At 43.1% G+C, this 20,960-nt stretch overlaps 1 protein-coding gene across 4 annotated transcripts in view; it reads right to left on the reverse strand.

Moving 5' to 3' along the window:
• hmmr (hyaluronan-mediated motility receptor (RHAMM)) overlaps positions 1 to 20,960 on the reverse strand; it is a 59,478-nt gene that overhangs the window by 24,913 nt on the left and 13,605 nt on the right. For 3 of the 4 annotated variants that reach the window (XM_068043988.1, XM_068043986.1, XM_068043989.1), the window contains 6 exons: positions 7,792 to 7,903; positions 7,242 to 7,307; positions 6,214 to 6,287; positions 4,858 to 4,944; positions 1,047 to 1,147; positions 12 to 98 (listed from right to left, as the gene is read on the reverse strand). In XM_068043988.1, the coding sequence (XP_067900089.1) occupies positions 12 to 98; positions 1,047 to 1,147; positions 4,858 to 4,944; positions 6,214 to 6,287; positions 7,242 to 7,307; positions 7,792 to 7,903 (527 nt within the window). The remainder of the gene's footprint in view (positions 1 to 11; positions 99 to 1,046; positions 1,148 to 4,857; positions 4,945 to 6,213; positions 6,288 to 7,241; positions 7,308 to 7,791; positions 7,904 to 20,960) is intronic. The other variant, XM_068043987.1, reaches the window with a different exon arrangement.

Here is a 20,960-nt window from a genome sequence, read left to right on the forward strand (position 1 = left end):
GCCTGTATTACCTGAGTTCTTCCAAAGAGAGGGAGAGTTTCATTTCAGTTTCAACTTTAACTTCCTCCAATTTAAATTTCTCTTGCTCCATTACAGCCCTGAACAGAAAGTTAAAAAGATACAATATGTAACACATTATGGGTCAACGCAAGTGACAGAAAATGTGTCAATGCAATCACACTTCAAGAGTCTTAGCTGTAATTCATACCTGTAAAAAAGATTTCCAATTAAACTACAAGTTGTGGAATTCTAACATTTCCAAAAAAGACTTTGTTCAACGAAGCCATGCAGTAAGCATCAAGTCACTCCCTCCATTAGGAACTTACATTTAGATAGTGCCTTTCAGGTCCCGAGGACACCTCAAAGCACTTTGAATTATTTTCAAGCATAGTCACTGGTATGTTTACATTATGTAAAAGTCACAGTTGTCAAGTTTGCCATGAATACAATGTGAAAATATATTGAGGCATCGATAAATGCAATGAAAATTCTCATGTAGTTAGTCGAGGCTGACAGTTTAGCATCTCCCACTTTTCTTTAGTGGAAAACAGACTCCTTCTCTTCCCAAAGCCCCTGTAGATTTCCCTTGCCCTCTCCCGAAGGTACCACATTCTTGTTGGGCTGATCCACAGCCACCAACAATCCTCCAGTACCTCACCCATGACCATTCTCCGTGTATTAGCCAAGGCAATGAATATCATCTGACTATTCCCCACCACCAAAGGCATCACAGGCCTGCCTAATCGTGTCTCCATCTGGTGCCCTATGCACACTTTTAAAATAAGGAACACTAAACTACATTGATTGGAAATCTTGGCTGATTCTTCATCAATCCCAAAACACTGAGGCAAACTGTACCACCAGTCACTGGCTGAGCTAATTTAGGATAGGCTGGCAACTGAACCTGCAGTTTTCCGCACTGTTCAGTACTAGAGTCATACAGACTATGCAAAACCATTAAAAAGTAGAACAGAATGCAGTCAGATCACTGATATGCAAATCAGACAGCTTCCACAAAAACAATATTTGGTCTACTAAATACATACAGATTTCCCTGAAGTTCAGCAACCTCTTCAGTTGATTGTTTCAAAAGACTCTGCACTGCTAGCAGGTTCTTTTCAACCTCTTGTTGTTTGATTGTTGAGACCTGAAATAGAAGGAAGTTAACAAGCCCAAGCATTACTGACAATTGTCCACAGAAATGTGTGTATGTGTGCGTGTACGTATGACTACTCATAGTAACTAAGGCAAAGGCCATGACTTTTGATTGGGCTGTACTCCACTAGAATGCCTTCCAGGAAATCCATCCCCGCCTCCACCAACCCATTTAGTATCGAACAGAAGGGGGAGACCGTAAACTGTATCTGTTCAGGATTTACCAACAGCTGCATTTTCCTCCTAATTTTGAAAACTCAAAGTGCCAGATGTCCCAGTTACCATCTATCTGAAACTGACTAAAGTGCAATAAGCTTGGCCAATGTAACCATGAGTATAGTTATACACTTCAAAAAGGACATAACACAGGCTGGTGGGATGGGTGAACAAGTAAAATTCTAGAGGGAATGCAGGAACAGAGGGACCTGGAGTACATGCGCACAGTGGCTAGCACTGCAGCCTCACAGCTCCAGCAACCCGGGTTCAATTCTGGGTACTACCTGTGTGGAGTTTGCAAGTTCTCCCTGTGTCTGCGTGGTGTTCCGGTTTCCTCCCACATGCCAAAAGACTTGCAGGTTGATAGGTAAATTGGCCATTATAAATTGCCCCTAGTATAGGTAGGTGGTAGGGGAATATAGGGACAGGTGGGGACGTGGTAGGAATATGGAATTAGTGTAGGATTAGTATAAATGGGTGGTTGATGGTCGGCACAGACTCGGTGGGCTGAAGGGCCTGTTTCAGTGCTGTATCTCTAACTAACTAACTAACTAAATCATTGAAGGTGGACAGGCAGGTTGCGAAAGTGGCTGAAAAGGCCTATGGGATCTTGGGCTTTATAAATAAAAGCATAGAGTACAAAAAGCAAGGAAATTATGATGAACCTTTACAAAATACTGGTTCACCCTCAACTGGAATTGCAATTCAGGAAGGATGAAGAGACAAAGAGGAGTGCCATTCAGTCCATTGAGTCCATGCTGGCTCTCTGTAGAGCAATCCAGTCAGTCCCACTTCCCTGCTCGATCCCTGTAGCCCTGCAAGTTTATTTCCTTCAAATGCCCATCCAATTTCCTTTTGAAATCATTGTTTCTGCTTCCACCAACCTCCTGGGCAGCGAGTTCCAGGTTATTAACACTCGCTGCTTTAAAAAGTTCTTCCTGACATTCCCCTGGTATTCTGTTGCCCAAAACCTTCAATCTGTCTCACTCCATCCTTGTACCATCAGTTAATGGGAGAAGTTTTTCCTTGTCTAACTTATCTAAGCTCGTCATAACCTTGTACACCTTTAATCAAATCTTTCCTCAATCTCCTTTGCTTCGGGGAACAACCCCAGCTTTTCCAACTTAACCTTGTAACTAAAATTCCCCCATCCCTGGTGTCATTCTGGTAAATCTCCTCTGCACCCACTCAAGGACCCTCACATCCTTCCTGAAGTGTGGCGATCAGAACTGGACGCAATACTCTAGTTGGGTCGAATCAGAGCTTTATAAAGGTTCAGCATAGCTTCCCTGCTTTTGTACTCAATGTCACTATTTATGAAGCCCAAGAACCCACATGCTTTACTAACCATGCTGTCAATATGTTTTGCCTCCTTCAAAGATTGATGCACATGCACCCCCAGGTCCCTCTGTTCCTGCACACTCTTTAGAACTGTGCCATTAATTATACATTGCCTCGCCCCATTTCTTCTGCCAAAAAGCATAACCTCATGTTTGCCCATTCTGCTAGCCTATGCCCTGTTACAAGCAGTTTGTGTCCTCACTATTTGCCACTCCAATTTTCATATCGTCAAATTATGAAATTCTACACTGTACAAGATCCAAGTAATTTATATGTAACAAAAAAAAAAAAGCAGTGGCCCTAGCACTGACCCTTGGGGACCACCGTCTACCATCCTCCAGTCTGAAAAGCAAACATTTTGTCTTCTGTCCTTAAGCCACTTTTTAAAAATCCAATTGGACACTGACCTTCCTACTCCATAAGCCTCAATTTTGTTAACCAGCCTTTATGTGGTACTTCATCAAATGCTTTCTTAAAATCCATATAGACAACATTCACCGCATTCCCTGCATCAACCTTCTCTGTTACTTCATCAAAAATTCAATTAGATTAGTCAAGCATGATCTGCCTTTTACAAATCCATGCTGGCTATCCTCAATTAATTCAAACCTCTCTAAGTGCCTGTTGATTTTTTCCCCGACTGTTGTTTCTAAAACTTTACCCATCACTGAAGTTTAAATCAACCGGCCCTGTAGTTGCTAGGATTGTCCTTACACCCTTGCTTGAATAAAGGGGTCACATTTGCCATTCTCCAATCCTGACACCTTCCCCCATAGCTAGAGAAACTGGGAAGATTATGCCAAGCCCTTCCGCTATCTCTACCCCCACTTCCTTCAGCAACCTGGAATGCAAGCCATGCAGACCAGGTGACTTATCTACCTTAAGCGTAGCCAGCCTTTCCAGTACCACCACCTCCTCCTCAATTTTTACTCTATCCATTCCCTCTACTCTGTCTACTTCTAATATTTTACCAGATTCCTCTTAATCCAGAAATTCCTCCCTTCCTTCCCCTTTACTCTATTATCCCAAATCGACATTTGGGTAACGTTACCCCAATATCACCACTCTATAGTTCTTGCACATTTGTGATTTCCCTGCAGATTTGCTCTCACTATTTGGAGGCCTGTAGCATATCCCTAGTACAGCGAATATAACTTTTTGCTTCTCAGCTATAACTAAATGGATTGTTCTTGCTCCCTCAAGGACATCCCCTCTTTCCAACACTACATCTTCAGTGCTGTATCTCTAAACTAAACTAAACCAAGGAGTCACTTGGCTGTTGAAAGCTTCTCAAAAAGAACAGTTACGTTGGTGGACCTGATGTGGCTAAATTAAGTGTCTATTTTGTTAAGCACAGTGCCTTCTAACCAAGGATCCTTGATTTACTGAGCTACCTAACCAGCTGCCTTGAAACACAAGCCAGCAAAGAGACAAATCCAGTTCCAACACCTACACAAACTCCACTGAACAGCATTCTTCAATTATTTTGGTCTCAAAATAGATTATAACTATCTCCTAGCCTAAGATTTATATAAATAATGTGGGACAAATTTTATCCGAAATGTCAAAAGCACCTAATGTGCAATACCTTAAATGTACGGAAATTATATGGCAAATGACTCAATAATTTGAGCACAAACAGCCACAGAGAGCAACTGAATCAATAACCAAGTTATCTGTTTATCTCTGCATTAATACAGGAATATTGGCAAACTCCTTGCTCATCTACAATGGCATTTTAACAACTATCAGGGCAACAGGAGTAGGCAGGCAGGGCCTTGACTTCATATTTCATTCGAATGAGGATACCTGTGGCAATGCAACACTGCACTGCGGTATTATAAATTGTGTACTCTTGCCTTGGAGTGGGAATCCATAACCTTCCGAATCAATGCCAGAGTGTTCACATTAGAGAGAAACATGTGGAACTTAATGTATGGGTAGATACCATATGTGACCAGTTCAATATAGCATGGGTTGTAACAAGACCATGCATAGCCATCAATGCAACTTGAAATTCTTCTTTCAGCCTGGGTTTAATAGGTGAAGCAAATGAAAACTTGTGCACATTTCACCAGCTACAGTAATCTCCTAAGTTACACAATGCTAGACTGTTGAACAACATAGCCATTTACTAAACCTTACCATGCACTTTTCCTCCATGTCAGTGGAGAGCTGCTCCAATTTGCTCTCATAGCCATTCACTTTGGAACTCAGCTGCATATGAAGGTCCTATAAATTCGAGCAATGTCATTCCGTTTCAGTAGTTGAAGATATTCAGTTTAAGAACCAAAGTTAATACATTGGAAAATATCAGGCAAATACACAATGGACATCCTTTTTAAGACTTTTAAAAACAAATACAGGGCTCCCTTGTAGCTTAACAAGTATATGAGTATTTGAACCACACAGACTAGGTAGATTCTGTATTCAACCCCTAGGCTGTGTTGAGCAAACACCATATTTGCCAAGGCACCCCTGGGCTAGACAGCCACAGGTTCACATGCCCAATTGCAACCCAGTGACCCCCTTCCAGAAGTGTGCGAGAACGAAGTGCAGACTGGACCAGGCTTGATTGTGATACGCACAGGGTTGAATAATCTTCCAACACAGTCAAGGCTGACATAAAAGTACGGGCCAAATATGGACATTATCAACAAGAGGCCATCTGCCAAAGCACTCAGGATATGAGGGGAGAATAAAATCAAGTTTTTTTTTTATTCATTCATGGGATGTGGCGTCACTGGCCAGGCCAGCATTTATTGCCCATCCCTAATTGCCCTCGAGAAGGTGGTGGTGAGCTGCCTTCTTGAACCGCTGCAGTCCATTTGGGGTAGGTATACCCACAGTGCTGTGAGGAAGGGAGTTCCAGGACTTTGACCCAGCGACAGTGAAGGAACGGCGATATAGTTCCAAGTCAGGATGGTGTGTGACTTGGAGGGGAACTTGCAGGTGGTGGTGTTCCCTTGTATTTAGACACAGCACTGAAACAGGCCCTTCAGCCCACCCCGTCTGTGCTGACCAGCCACCACCCATTTATAAAAATCCTACATTAATCCCATATTCCCTACCACATCCCCACCATTCTCCTACCACCCACCTACACTAGGGGCAATTTACAATGGACAATTTACCCATCAACCTGCAAGTCTTCAGCTGTGGGAGGAAACCAGAGCACCTGGCAGAAACCCACGCAGTCACAGGGAGAACTTGCAAACTCCACAGACAGTACCCAGAACCAAACCCAGGTCACTGGAGCTGTGAGGCTGCGGCGCTAACCACTGCACCGCCAGTTGCTGCCCTTGTCCTTCTAGTTGGTAGAGGTTACGGGTTTGGAAGGTGCTGTCTAAGGAGTCTTAGTGCATTGCTGCAGTGCATCTTGTAGATGGTACACACTGCTGCCACTGTGCATCGGTGGTGGAGGGAGTGAATGTTTGTAGATGGGGCGCCAATCAAGCATTTTAAAGTATTGAAAAAGTTTTTTTTTTGCTGCATAATTACCTGAATTTGTTCATTGGCATTGTCCAAATAACCTTGCAGCACTTTATTCTCTTCACGCAACTCCTCTGTTAGAGCTGGTTTAAAAAAGGAACTCTTTAATATAATTTTTAATGGGAATGGGAAGAAACTATCACAAAAATGTCATTTTATCAATTTACAACAATTTCTACATTGAGATAAGATAATTACTCTGATAAAGATGTCATCATGAGAAGGTGGTTCTTTTAAAGCCAAATCCCCCCACAGTTGTACCAATATGTCTTGCTAAAATTAAGACTTACCTTTGGGGGAGGGTCAGGAGAGAGAGAGAGAGAGAGAGAGAGAGAGAGAGAGAGAAGGATTGAAGGAGAGTAAACAGCATGTACACACAAATTTTAATCCCAGCAAGAACCAAAGTCATTTTAAAAATAATGTGGTCAAATATCATGTAAAATTACATCAAACATTAGCTTAAAATTGTGAATATCAATTTGACAGATTTCTATGGTGTACAAAATCCTGACCAAATAATTAAGACTTAGTTTGTTTGACATTCTGCTTTTGAATACTTTGATTTTTTTTTTAGCTGCCTGTAGAACTAAGTGGCGATTCGAACTGGAGAACAAATTGCTATGTGAAATCAGCCCTTCCAAGTTATCCCGAGTTCTATTTTAATTATTTTTAAATAGGGTTTTCATTTTTGAGGGCAATGTAGTTTCAGACTTGTCTGAAATTGACAATACAGCATGGACTCAAACCACGGCCTAGGACAGTGTGTAAACTTATATAAAACATTCAAAACTTTTCAAACTAGTGTCTACAAGGCAACCAAATTCTGCATTTGTTAATCTACTAGAACATTAATCTGTTGATTGATATTAATATCAAAATATTTTCCAGAAATATCCACTTTGTAATAATATATAATGTGCATATATTTCATCAGTCAAACTATTCATCATGGCAAGTTAATTCCATGCAGGCAAAGTAAAAATATTCTGCAAACACTGCACAAGATGCCTGAATCAGAGAAGTGTCTTCAGCATTACCATGAAATTTGTCCATTTCGATTTCCAGGCCCTCGTTATGGGCTTTGGTTTCCTGGTGCATCTCTTCTGTCGGGAGAATGAACAGAGTGCAGTTTACTGTAAATCTCAGACAGACGTGGACATTTGAATTAAACACTTGCATAGTTAGGATAAATTCCAGTCGCATGCCAGGAACTGAGATGTTATTACTGTATCAACATATGGTCTTCTCTTACCCAAAGGAACGGATAGCAGTTAAAGCTCTGTGGATTCATTGACTGCCCCAAACAAACTGCTCATATTCACTGTGGTTTCAGAGATAATTTATGCTTACTTTTCAAAATCTGTTCTCACTTTCTAAAGGCAGTTTGAGACCTGTGGCATTCCGATAACACAAAGTTGTTTGAGATAAGGAGGAACAGTTTGGAATCCCAAATGCTGAAAAATGCATTCACGCTACAGGACAAGACCATTAGGTCCAACAAGCCTGTTCTATTTTGCAATCTTAAGGAATAAACTATAAAATTTAGCAAGCCATTTCATTTTATGCATGTTATGATTGGGAACTTACCCAGTGATCTATTTCTTTCTTGCAATGCAGCCACTGTAGCTTTGGAGGCTTCCAGATCAGCTTGCTGAAGCTTCACTTGACTTTCCAAGCTAATCTGAAGATAGCTGATTTCCTAGAACACAAGATTTAAAACACAAAAAAAGCAATAGAGTAGGTAATATTACACTATACAAATAAAGTGCAGCCACCAGCTGCATTGGACATTGAAATGGGAGGGGTATACCATGCAAAAAAGTGCACTGGAGTTGTGATGTTCACACAGCAGAAGTGGAGGTTAGCAAGAAATCTGGCATTGTGCACTGCCACTCGATGCACCCCAATTTTCATCACTGTGGCAAATTCATAAATGAAAGTACATGAGTTTTATCCAGCTCAGTAGGTTTACATTTTTATAAAGCCATCATATCTGGGTTACTTACAAATCATGCTTGTAAAGCAAATATCTACAACATGGTCACTTCAGAAAAAGAAAGGAGCTTGGAAAGTCAAACTGTTTTGTTCTGATTCAAAGCTATTTGTCTCTTTTACTGGCCCCTTCTTTATGAATGGGAAAAAAAACATCAGTATAAAACTAGTTTAAATGCAGGCATCTAAAAGTGTGCATTTGTAACCAATTTCAAGATTTAATGGATAAACCTATATGTAAACACCTGTCTAGAGGATTGAAAATGTTTGTCCTTTACAGGGCCCTTAAGTTTAGAGTTACACATAAGTGAATCACTATGGCAGTTTGAGGAAAGAGGACAAGTCCTGTTGCTTTTCTTGGCATACAGGTCTCCTGCTATCAGTCTATATACAATGATGGCAGCACAATTACAGACTAGACACCAAAGCTGAATATCATGCACTTTGGGGAATCAAAAAGTGTTGTGGTTTTTATATATAAGGTCACATTCTTCCTGCTCCACCTGCCTCCCCAACCAATATTTCGATTTTGGTACAGTAGAGGGGGAAGAAGAATGGGTAAGCAATAAGCTAGTTTTCAAATAAAGCTAAATTTTGTAAATGTTAAGAGCCAATTAAGCTAACAAACCAGTTTTAAAAGCAAATAGGTTTGATTTAACAAAACCAATTTCAAATTGCTTCATATTACCATGATTGCCAGTAACACATTATTGAACATAGGACACACCCAGTTACAGGATTTGTTGAGCTTGAGGAAGGAGCTAAAAGCTATGCACCTATGGCTGGATGCATACATTATGGTTACACAAGTATCCAGAAGATTTTTATTAAAATTTTACAATATTGAGGTTCCTAAATTCATCAGTAAAGTTGTAATGATTCTACAAAACTTATATTAAACTGCAAAATACCAGGGTTCATGGCAGAAATTGCCCTGCTGGTATGTTGAGATTTCCCTTTCCCTGACTTTGTTCCAGCATTCACAGATAATCTAGAGACACCAACTGCTGTGGTAGAGTGACTGGGAAAGTTCACTTCAGTGGGTTGAATTTACAATGCCACAGTCCAGAAGAGATGACACACCAAGGCAATATCCAGCATTTGTACAATCTCAATAGACCATGAGCACCAAACAAGGGCGTGTCACCAATTTTAGAAAGACGAGCATCCTTTTATTTCCAACTGTTGCGCAACATTCACGCCACAAGAATGGCGGGCAATGGCCATCTCCAAGGAGAGAATCTAACCATCTCTCCTTAATGTTCAATGGGATTACCATCACTGAATCCCCTACCATCAACATCCTGGTGGGCTGGGGAGGGGTGGGGGACAGGATTTACCCTTGACCAGAAACTTAACTGGACCAGCCATATAAACACAGTGGCGACAAGACTTAGACCTAAATAGGAACAAGAGGGGGAATATTTAACCCAAGAATAATCTTCAATAAATATCCAGAAGAACATACATATGTTTTATAGATTATAGATGATAAAGTGTTCAATTATGTTTATTAACAAAAGCCAATAGACGTGTACTGTTAATGTCACATTTCAGCAAAAGATGCGAGATTCATCCAGAGCCTATATTGGGACCAAATAGCGAGATCAGGCTAGAAGATGGACAATCAGATATGTTTCAAGTGAAGACAGGAGTACGACAAGACTCCGTGCTGTGTCCAAAATGATTCAATCGATACAGAGCAAATATTCAGAGAATTAGATATACTTCCACATGTAATAATTGGAGGCAAGAACATAAACTTGCAGCACGATGACGAGACAGCGCTTACAGAATAAGAGGCCTGACAAATACTGTAGATCAAGTAAACTCTCTAAATTTAGAACATGGATGGAGTATGAACACCAAAAAGAGAAAAGCAATACATTAGAAGAAACCAGAGTGAAGATTGAAGTGGATGGTGACACACTGGAACAAGTAGATAAGTTTGTCTATTTAGGACAAATGACAACAGAAGATGGTAGATGCGATACCAAAGTCAGCAGGATAGAGATAGCCAGAATAATTTTGTGAAGAAGAATGGGTGAAGAAGAAAGCTCAAGCTTTTGAGGAAAGAAACTCATAAGATGCTACGTTTTATCCACTTTCCTGTATGCCTCAGAAACCTGGACAATAAGATCTGTGGAAGAAAATAGAGGCCTTTGAAATGTGATTGCGAAGATGAATGCTTAAAATTCCTTATACAGATCACAAGACAAATGAACAGGTGCTTGAAATTGCACGAGCAAGAAGAACTCTAAAAAGCAACATCCAGAAAAGAAAATGTCAGTATTTCAGCCATTTGATCAGAACTGAAAAGCTAGAGATCGCTTCTAGAGGACAAAATGGAGGGCAAGAGAAAGAGGGGATGACCCAGGTGTAGTTGGATAATGGACGTCTCAGAGCAGTTGCAGACAAGCTACAGTGGATGTGAGGGTGGCGCAAGATAGACGAGTATAACATACCATGACAGCAGATCTCCGGTAGGAGAAGCTACAGCAAGCAAGAGCTCAGAGGCTGGGAATTACGCTGTGAGTAATATCTCCCACCTCAAAGCCTGACCACCATCAACAAGGCAAAAGTCAGGAGTGTGATGAAATACTGTCCACTGGCCTGGATGAGTACAGCTCCAACAACACTCAAGAAGCTGGACACCATCCAGGACAAAGCAGCTCACTTGATTGGTACACCATCCAATACCTTAAACTTTCACTTCATCTACCACTAGCATCCCATGGCAACAGTGTGTACCATTTACAAAAGGTACTGCAGCAACTTGCCAAGGTTCCTTTGACAGCACCTTCCAAACATGCCACCCCTACCACTTGGAAGGACAAGGGCAGCAGACATATGAGAGCACAACCACCTGCAAGGTCCCCTCCAAGTCAAACACTACCCTCGCCACTCCTCCACTAACGCTGGGTCAAAATCTTAGACATAGAGCACAGAAACAGGCCCTTCGGTCCATCGTGTCTGTGCCGGCCATCAAGCACCTACCTATTCTAATACTATTTTCCAGCACTTGGCCTGTAGCCTTGTATGCTATGGCATTTCAAGTACTCATCGAAATACCTCTTAAATGTTGAGCGTTCCTACCTCTACCACCTCTTCAGGCAGTGCATTCCAGATTCCAACCCCTCGCTAAACCTCCTGCCCCTTACCGTAAATCTCTGCCCCCTGGTTATTGACCCCTCTGCTAAGGGAAAAAGTTTCTTCCTATCTAATCTATCAATGCCCCTCAATTTTGTATACCTCAATCATGTCCCCCCTCAACCTTCTCTGCTCTAAGGAAAACAACCCTAGCCTTTTCAGTCTCTCTTCATAGCTGAAATGTTCCAACCCAGGCAACATCCTGGTGAATCTCCTCTGCACCCTCTCCAGTGCAATCACATCCTTCCTATAGTATGGTGACCAGAACTAAACACAGTACTCCAGCTGTGGCCTAACCAGCGTTTTATACAGCTCCATCATAACCTCCCTGCTCTTATATTCTATGCCTTGGCTAATAAAGGCGAGTATCCCATATGCCTTCCTAACCACCATATCTACCTGTGCTGCTGCCTTCAGTGATCTATGGACAAGTACACCAAGGTCCCTCTGACCTGCTGTAGTTCCTAGAGTCCTAACATCCATTGTAAATTCCCTTGCCTTGTTAGTCCTCCCAAAATACATCACCTCACACTTCTCAGGATTAAATTCCATTTGCCACTGCTTCACCCATTTTACCAGCCCATCTAGATCATCCTGTAATCTAAGGCTTTCTTCCTCACTATTTATGGCACCAATTTTAATGTCACCCACGAACTCACTGATCATACCTCCTATATTCACGTCCAAATCATTAAATGTACACTACAAACGGCAAAGGTCCCAGCACTGCTCCCTGCGGTACATCACTGGACACAGGCTTCCACTCGCAGAAACAACCCTCAACCATCACCTTCTGCCACTAAGCCAATTTTGGATCCAATTTGCCAAATTGCCCTGGATCCCATTGGCTCTTACCTTCTTAACCAATCCCCCATGCGGGATCTTATCAAAAGCCTTACCGAAGTCCATCACCGTAGACTACATCAACTGCTTTACCCTCATCGATATATCTAGTCACCGCCTCAAAAAATTCAATCAAGTCAGACATGATCTCCCCGACAAAGCCATGCGGACTATCCTTGATTAATCCGCCTCTCCAAGTGGAGATTAATCCTATCCCTCAGAATTTTTTCCAATAGTTTCCCAACCACTGATGTTAGACTCACCGGCCTGTAATTACCTGGTTTATCCTTGCTACCCTTCTTGAACAATGGTACCACATTCGCTGTCCTCCAGTCCTCTGGTACCTCTCCAGTAGCCAGAGGGGATTTGAAAATTTGTGTCAGAATCCCTGCTATCTCCTCCTTTGCCTCACATAACAGCCTGGGATACATCTCATCTGGGCATGGAGATTTATCCACTCTAAACAGGCTCCAGAAGCTGGCCGAGCGCGTCTACCCTGAGGCACAGTGTGGCTTTCGTGCAGAGAGATCGACCGTTGACATGCTGTTCTCGCTTCATCAGATACAGGAGTAATGCCGTGAACAACAGATGCCCCTCTACATTGCTTTCATTGATCTCACCAAAGCCTTTGACCTCGTCAGCAGACGTGGTCTCCTCAGACTACTAGAAAAGATTGGATGCCCACCAAAGCTACGAAGTATCATCACCTCATTCCATGACAATATGAAAGGCACAATTCAACATGGTGGCTCCTCATCAGAGCCCTTTCCTTTCCTGAGTGGTGTGAAACAGGGCTGTGTTCTCGCACCTACACTTTTTGGGATTTTCTTCTCCCTGCTGCTTTCACATGCGTTCAACTCCTCTGAAGGAGGAATTTTCCTCCACACAAGACCAGGGGGCAGGTTGTTCAACCTTGCCCGTCTAAGTGCGAAGTCCAAAGTACGGAAAGTCCTCATCAGGGAACTCCTCTTTGCTGACGATGCTGCTTTAACATCTCACACTGAAGAGTGCCTGAAGAGTCTCATCGACAGGTTTGTGGTTGCCTGCAATGAATTTGGCCTAACCATCAGCCTCAAGAAAACGAACATCATGGGGCAGGACGTCAGAAATGCTCCATCCATCAATATTGGCGACCACGCTCTGGAAGTGGTTCAAGAGTTCACCTACTTAGGCTCAACTATCGTCAGTAACCTGTCTCTAGATGCAGAAATCAACAAGCGCATGGGAAAGGCTTCCACTGCTATGTCCAGACTGGCCAAGAAAGTGTGGGAAAATGGCGCACTGACACGGAACACAAAAGTCAGAGTGTATCAGGCCTGTGTCCTCAGTACCTTGCTCTATGGCAGCGAGGCCTGGACAACATATGTCAGCCAAGAGCGACGTCTCAATTCATTCCATCTTCGCTGCCTCCGGAGAATACTTGGCATCAGGTGGCAGGACCGTATCTCCAACGCAGAAGTCCTCGAGGCGGCCAACATCCCCAGCTTGTACACATTACTGAGTCAGCGGCGCTTGAGATGGCTTGGCCATGTGAGCCGCATGGAAGATGGCAGGATCCCCAAAGACACATTATTCAGCGAGCTCGCCACTGGTATCAGACCCACCGGCCATCCATGTCTCCGCTTTAAAGACGTCTGCAAACGCGACATGAAATCCTGTGACATTGATCACAAGTCGTGGGAGTCAGTTGCCAGCGTTTGCCAGAGCTGGCGGGCAGCCATAAAGGCAGGGCTAAAGTGTGGCGAGTCGAAGAGACTTAGTAGTTGGCAGGAAAAAAGACAGAGGCGCAAGGGGAGAGCCAACTGTGCAACAGCCCCAACAAACAAATTTCTCTGCAGCACCTGTGGAAGAGCCTGTCACTCTAGAATTGGCCTTTATAGCCACTCCAGGCGCTGCTTCACAAACCACTGACCACCTCCAGGTGCTTATCCATTGTCTCTCGAGATAAGGAGGCCAAAGAAGAAGTGTGCTAAAACAGCTAATACTTCCTCCCTTTTAATACTAATATGTTCAAATAAATCACAGTCCCCCTCCCTGATCTCTACACCTACATCATCCTTCTCCATAGTGAACACAGATGAAAAGTAATAATTTAAAACCTCACCGATGTCCTCCAGCTCCACACACAGATTGCCACTTTGGTCCCTACTCTTTCCCTGCTTATCCTCTTGCCCTTAATATACTTACAAAATGCCTTAGGATTTTCCTTTATCTTGCCCGCCAGTGTTTTTCATGTTCCCTCTTCGTTCTCCTGATTACTTTTTTTTTTTAAGTTCTCTCCGACACTTTCTATACTCCTCTAGGGCCTCCGCTGTTTTCAGCACTCAATCAGCCTCTTTTTTTCTCCGATGCAATCCTCTATATCCCTTGACATCCAGGTTTCCCTGGACTTGTTGGTCCTACCCTTCACCTTAACGGGTACATGTTGGCTCTGAACTCAATATTTCCCCTTTGAATGACTCCCACTGGTCTGATGTAGACTTTCCTACAAGTAGCTGCTCCTAGTCCACTTTGGCCAGATCCGGTTTTATCATCTTAAAATCGGTCTTCCCCAATTCAGTACCTTTATTTCTGGTCCGTCTTTGTCCTTTTCCATAACTACCTTAAATCTTAAGAGTTATGGTCACAGTCCCCAAGATGCTCCCCCACTGACACTTCTCCCACTTGTCCGGCTTCATTCCCTAGGATTAGGTCCAGTACTGCCCCTTCTCTTGTAGGACTTTCTACATACTGGCTTAAAAAGCTCTCCTGGATGCTTTTTAAGAATTCTGCCCCATTAAGCCTTTTGCGCTAAGACTATCCCCATTGATATTAGGGAAGTTGAAATCCCCTACTATTACCACGCTATTATTTTTACACCTCTGAGATTTGCCTACATATCTGCTCCTCTATCGCCCCGACTGTTTGGAGGCCTGTAGTACACTCCCAGCCAAGTGATTGCCCCCTTTTTGTTTTTAAGTTCTACCCATGGCCTCATTTGAGGAACCTTCGAAGATATCATCCCTCCTTACTGCAGTAATTGACTCCTTGATTAACAGTGCAATACCACCTCCTCTTTTATCCCCTCCCCTATCACGCCTGAAGATTCTATACCCTGGAATATTGAGTTTCCAGTCCTGCCCCTCCCTCAGCCATGTCTCTGAGATAGCAACCATATCATAATCCCATGTGTTAATCAATGGCCTCAATGCATCTGCCTTACTAGTAAGACTCCTTACATTAATAGAGATGCAATCCAGCCTTGCATTTTTCCCTTGTGCCTTAACAGGTTTATATTTGCTCTGCTTTCCAGACTGACTGTTTCTCTTCGATATTTGACTGCATCACCCCCTCCTGTACCTCCACTCTCTATCCCACCAGCCCCGCACCCCCCCGCAACAGCACTAGCAAACCTCCCAGCAAGGATGTTGGTCCCGTTCCGGTTCAGGTGCAACACGTCCAACTTGTACAGGTCCCACCTTTGCCAGAAACAATCCCAGTGATCCAGGAAACTAAAGCCCTCCATCCTGCATCATCTCCTCAGCCACATATTCATCTCCTCTATCCTCCCATTCCTATACTCACTAGCACGTGGCACCGGGAGTAATCCAGAGATTACAACCTTCGAGGTCCTGCTTTTAAATATGCTCCCTAGCTTCCTAAATTCTTGTTGCAGGACCTCATCCCTCTTTCTACCTATGTCGTTGGTACCAATGTGTACCCTCCCCCTTCAGAATGTCCTGCAGCCACTCCGTAACATCCTTGACCATAGCACCAGGGAGGCAATATACCATCCTGGAGTCACGTTTGCGGCCACAGAAACGCCCATCTGTACCCCTTAAGATAGAATCCCCTATTACTATAGCTCTCCCACTTCTTTTCTTCCCCTCCTGTGCAGCTGAGCCACCCGTGGAGCCACAGACTTGGCTCCTGCTGCATTCCCCTCAGAAGCCATCTCCCCCAACAGTACCCAAAGTGGAAAATCTGTTAGAAAGGGAGATGGACCCAGGGAACTCCTGCATTACCTGCCTAGTTCTTCTACTCTGCCTGGCGGTCACCCATCCCCTTTCAGTCTGAGCAGTTTTTACCTGCGACGTGACCACCTCCCTGTACGTGCTATCCACGATGATCTTAGACTCGCGGATGCTCCACAATGTCTCCAGCCGCCGTTCCAGATCTGAAATGCAGATTTCGATTAGCTGCAGCTGGAGACACTTCCTGCACACTGGAAGTGACTGACTTCCCACATTGCACAGGAGGAGCGCTCCACGTTGCCAAGCTGCCCTCCCCAGACTTACCTTTAATTTATCCCGTTAAATTACCCAATTAGATTATATACATTAGGCACCTTGATTCCCTAAAAAAAAAACTACCCACTATTTTATAAAAAAAACCGTAGACCTTTCCTTTTACTTTAGTTACTTACCCAGCTATTTAGAGTTATTCCCCAACAGCAGTGACTTACCAACCAATCACCTTGCAGCTTTCCTGTGACGTCACTGCACGCTTTTTTTTTTCAAAACTCCGACTGCTCTCCGCTCCTGAAGGTAAGTGAAGGCCCCAAGCCTCGGGCTGGATTTATCCACTCCCGGTTCTCAGTGTTTTCACACAGGTCCGGCTGCTCTCCGCTCCTGAAGGTAGTAAATCCTGGAACTCCCTCCCTAAAAGCACTGTAGGGGTACCTACACCACATGGACTATCGTGGATAAAGGCAGCAGCTCACCAACACCTTCTCAAGGGCAAGTAGAAATGGGCAATAAATGCTGGCTGACCCAGCAACACCCACATCCCATAAAGAAAATTGTCTAAACATTGATCACTATCAGGGACAAGTTTGAATTTAATGAGCTGGATTGGGGGGGCGGTGGCGTATTGGTATTGTCACTGGACTAGTAACCCAGAGACAAGTAACATTTGCACCACACAAGTGGCGGGCAATGACCATCTCCAACAAGAGAGAATCTAACCATCTCCCCTTGACATTCAATGGCATTACCATCGCTGAAACCCCGACTATCAACATCCTAGGGGTTACCATTGACCAGAAACTGAACTGGAGTAGCCATATAAATACCGTGGCTACAAGAGCAGGTCAGAGGCTAGGAATCCTGCAGCAAATAACTCACCACCTGACACCCCAAAGCCTGTCCACCAACTACAAGGCACAAGTCAGGAGCGTGATGGAATCCGCTCCACTTGCCTGGATGGGTGCAGCTCCAACAACACTCAAGAAGCTCGACACCATCCAAGGCAAAGCAGCCCGCTTGATTGGCACCCCATCTACAAAGATTCACTCCCTCCACCACCGAAGCACAGTGGCAGCAGTGTGTACCATCTACAAGATGCACTGCAGCAACGCACCAAGGCTCCTTAGACAACACCTTCCAAACTCGCGACCTCTACCAACTAGAAGGACAAAGGCAGCAAATGCATGGGAACACCATCACCTGCAAGATCCCCTCCAAGTCACATACCATCCTGACTTGGAACTATATCGTCGTTCCTTCAATGTCCTTCACTGTTCCAGGTCAAAATCCTGGAACTCCCTTCTTAACAGCACTGTGGGTATACCTACCCCACATGGACTGCAGCGGTTCAAGAAGGCAGCTCACCATCACCTTCTCAAGGGCAATTAGGAATGGGCAATAAATGCTGGCCTGGCCAGCAACACCCACATCCCATGCATGAATTTAAAAAAATCTGATCCAACAACTCTAAATCGAATCAACAATATCTATACATGGTAAAGACCTCCGTTACTACGTCTGGGACTAGCAACTCTTAAAATCAAAACCTCTAAACCCACAGGTCATTAGCAGAGTCAGAAGTGCTGCTGGATCTGAATCAAGTGAGTTTCATTTAATCCAAAACATGTCAACAGGTAAATGTGAAAGTGGTGAATTAGTAAATAAAAATTATCTGCAAAAGATAAGAAATGCAGAAAGTTTAGGCCACGGAATGTTTATTATGCTGGAGAAAGCAGATTTATCAAGTTGCAGAGCAGGGTAACGGATTTTTCGTCACTGTTTTCACACTGCATCAAGAGAATCTGGAGCAAATTGGATGGACTGGAAGGCTCTCTCATCATTATAACCTTGTATAAGTTGAGGTGAGAAAAATTGCTGAGCTGGTGGCTTATATTGGAACCAACAAAAAAACCTGCAGTACTGAATAGTACCAACGAAAGAAAGTAAAAACATGTTAAAGGGATTTCTTCCCATTGGCCATGGTAAGAAATGCTATTAACTGCCCCTTTTTGATAGAGCTCAAGAACACAAAAATTAACATCGACAGTATGAATAAAAAGTCAGAAGAACAAAAACAAATGGATTGACAGAACTCCTTACTGCTGATGGCTTGAGCATTTGCACCACATGGAAGGTTACAAAGCCACAAGGACCAGAAAGCCTATTATGCGTGGGCTCAAGCTACATTCAAGGGCTCAAGCACACAGTCTAGGTGGACTACAAGTGCAGTACTGAGGGATCATCAGATGTTCCATCTTTCATGGAGGATATTAAACTGCAGCTATTAAGATCTCATGGAACCCTTCCTCCACAATAGAATGAATGCAAATTTCTTTTGCTGTGCCCATTTAACTAATCGCAACAAGGTGGCTGTGCAGAGATCAGCTGGGGTCAGTATCCTCAAGGACATACAGCGCGTCATTACTCATCAGCTAAAGAGAAATTAATTTTCCTGCTAGAAGTGCAGTGTGGACACAGTGTCTACCTTCGCTGTGACTCTTCCACAAGGGTGAAAGGCTGTCAGTGGACCACTACTTCAATAGGATCATTTTTTCCCCTCCCTCAAGCCAAGAGGCTGTGATACAGGCTACATTAATTTTTTTAAATAAAAAGGTTAACAGCTCTGAAAAGATTCAGACTTTGGATGGTCTAATAATTATTCTAAATTATTGTCCTAATTTCTGGATCTAGCTAATAAAATGTCAGGATAATATCTTAAAACTTATTGCAGTTAATGGCATGCCATTAATCTATGTAGTACTACAAGAGATTACAGGCAGCATGATCGACAAATAGAAAAAAAAATCTAATGGACAATGAAAGCATGGAGAGACAAGGCTTATAGAACTGAAGGCACACAAATATAAAATATAAGTGTATCTGGATGTTCTACATTTTACCTTTAAGGAAAAGTGAAATATGTGTTCAATAATTTGAGAGTGAAATTAGCATTATATGCCGAGATAGATCATACCTTCAGGATTTCTTGTTCCTGGGAAATTAGAAAACAAGATTTACAAAGAAATATTGCACATTAGCATGGTTTACAAGCATTCGGTGCATTATACAGGGAGATGGTGGTATAGTGGTAATGTCATTGAACTAGTAATCTAGAGGCCCAGGCCAATGCCAATGGGGACATTAGTTCCAATCCCACCATTGATTCAATGAATTAATAGGCTCAATTAACAAAAATCTAGAATTGAAAACTAGTTGCAGTAATGGTGCCATGAAACTATCCGGTTCATTAATGTTCTTTAGGGAAGGAAATCTGCTGTCTTTATTTGATTTAGCCTACATGGGTGTCCTGACCCACAGCAATGTGGTTGACTCAACTGCCCTCTGAAATGGCCTTACAAGCCACTCAGTTGTCAAGGGCAATTTGGGTTGGGCAACAAATGCTGACATTGCCAGCGATGCCCACATCCCACGAAATAAAAAAATACATAGAGACTGGAAGAGAGGGGAGAAAAAGAAAAGTCATTACCCCATTGCCTCAGATTATTTAAATCATGAGTAGCTATCCACATAGTCCAAGGTTTCAACAGAGTGAGCAATTGGGTGGTGGAATGGGTGCTGTAATTTTTACCCATGTTAGGATTCTCACCCATTTATTTTCTTTAAATGGATGGTGAAAAGCCAGGAACTGTGGAGGAGCAGATGTAATATAATGTGTCAAAGTGTGAAATTAACCACTTTGATAGGAAAAATAAAAAAGCAGATTTTTTTTTTTAACGGAGAGAGACTGGGAAATGTTGGTATTCAGAGGGACCTGCGTGCCCTTATACACAAATCACAAAGTTAACATGCATGTACAGCAAGCAATTGGGAAAGCAAATGGTATGTAGGCCTTTATTGCAAAGAATAAAATCTTACTGCAATTATATAGGGCCTTGATGAGACCACACCTGGAATAGGGTGTGCAGTTTTGGTCTCCTTGAAACATAAGATTCTGAGGGGTCTTGATTGGGTGGATGTGGAAAGGATGTTTCCTCTTGTGGGAGAATCTGTTTAAAAATAAGAGGTTGCTCATTTAAGACAGGAGAAACATTTTAGCTGAGGGTCATGAGTCTTTGGAACTCTCTTCCTCAAAAGGCAGTGGAAGCAGAGTCTTTGAATATTTTTAAAACAGAGGCACATAGATTCTTGATAAAAGGGGTAAAAGGTTATGGGGGTAGGCAGGAATGTGGAGTTGAGGTTACAACCAGATCAGCCATGAACTTGTTGAATGGCAGAGCAGTCTCAAGAGGCCGAGTGGCCTACTCTTGTTTCTAATTTGCATGTTCATATGTACACAAGGAAGGATATACTTGCCTTGGAGAGAGTGCAACATGGGTTTACTAAACAGATTCCTGGGATGAGGGGATTGTCCTACAAGGAGACCTTCAGTAGATTAAGCCTATATTTGAGTTTAGAATGAGGGGTGATCGCATTGAAACATATAAAGTGCCTAAGGGTCAACAGGGTAGAATGCTGGGAGGATGTTTCCCTGGCTGGGGAGTCTAGAACTAGGTACTCAGCCTCAGAATAAAAAGGTTGGCCATT

Source organism: Heterodontus francisci, chromosome 12 (assembly GCF_036365525.1).
Source record: "Heterodontus francisci isolate sHetFra1 chromosome 12, sHetFra1.hap1, whole genome shotgun sequence".
NCBI lineage: Eukaryota > Metazoa > Chordata > Chondrichthyes > Heterodontiformes > Heterodontidae > Heterodontus > Heterodontus francisci.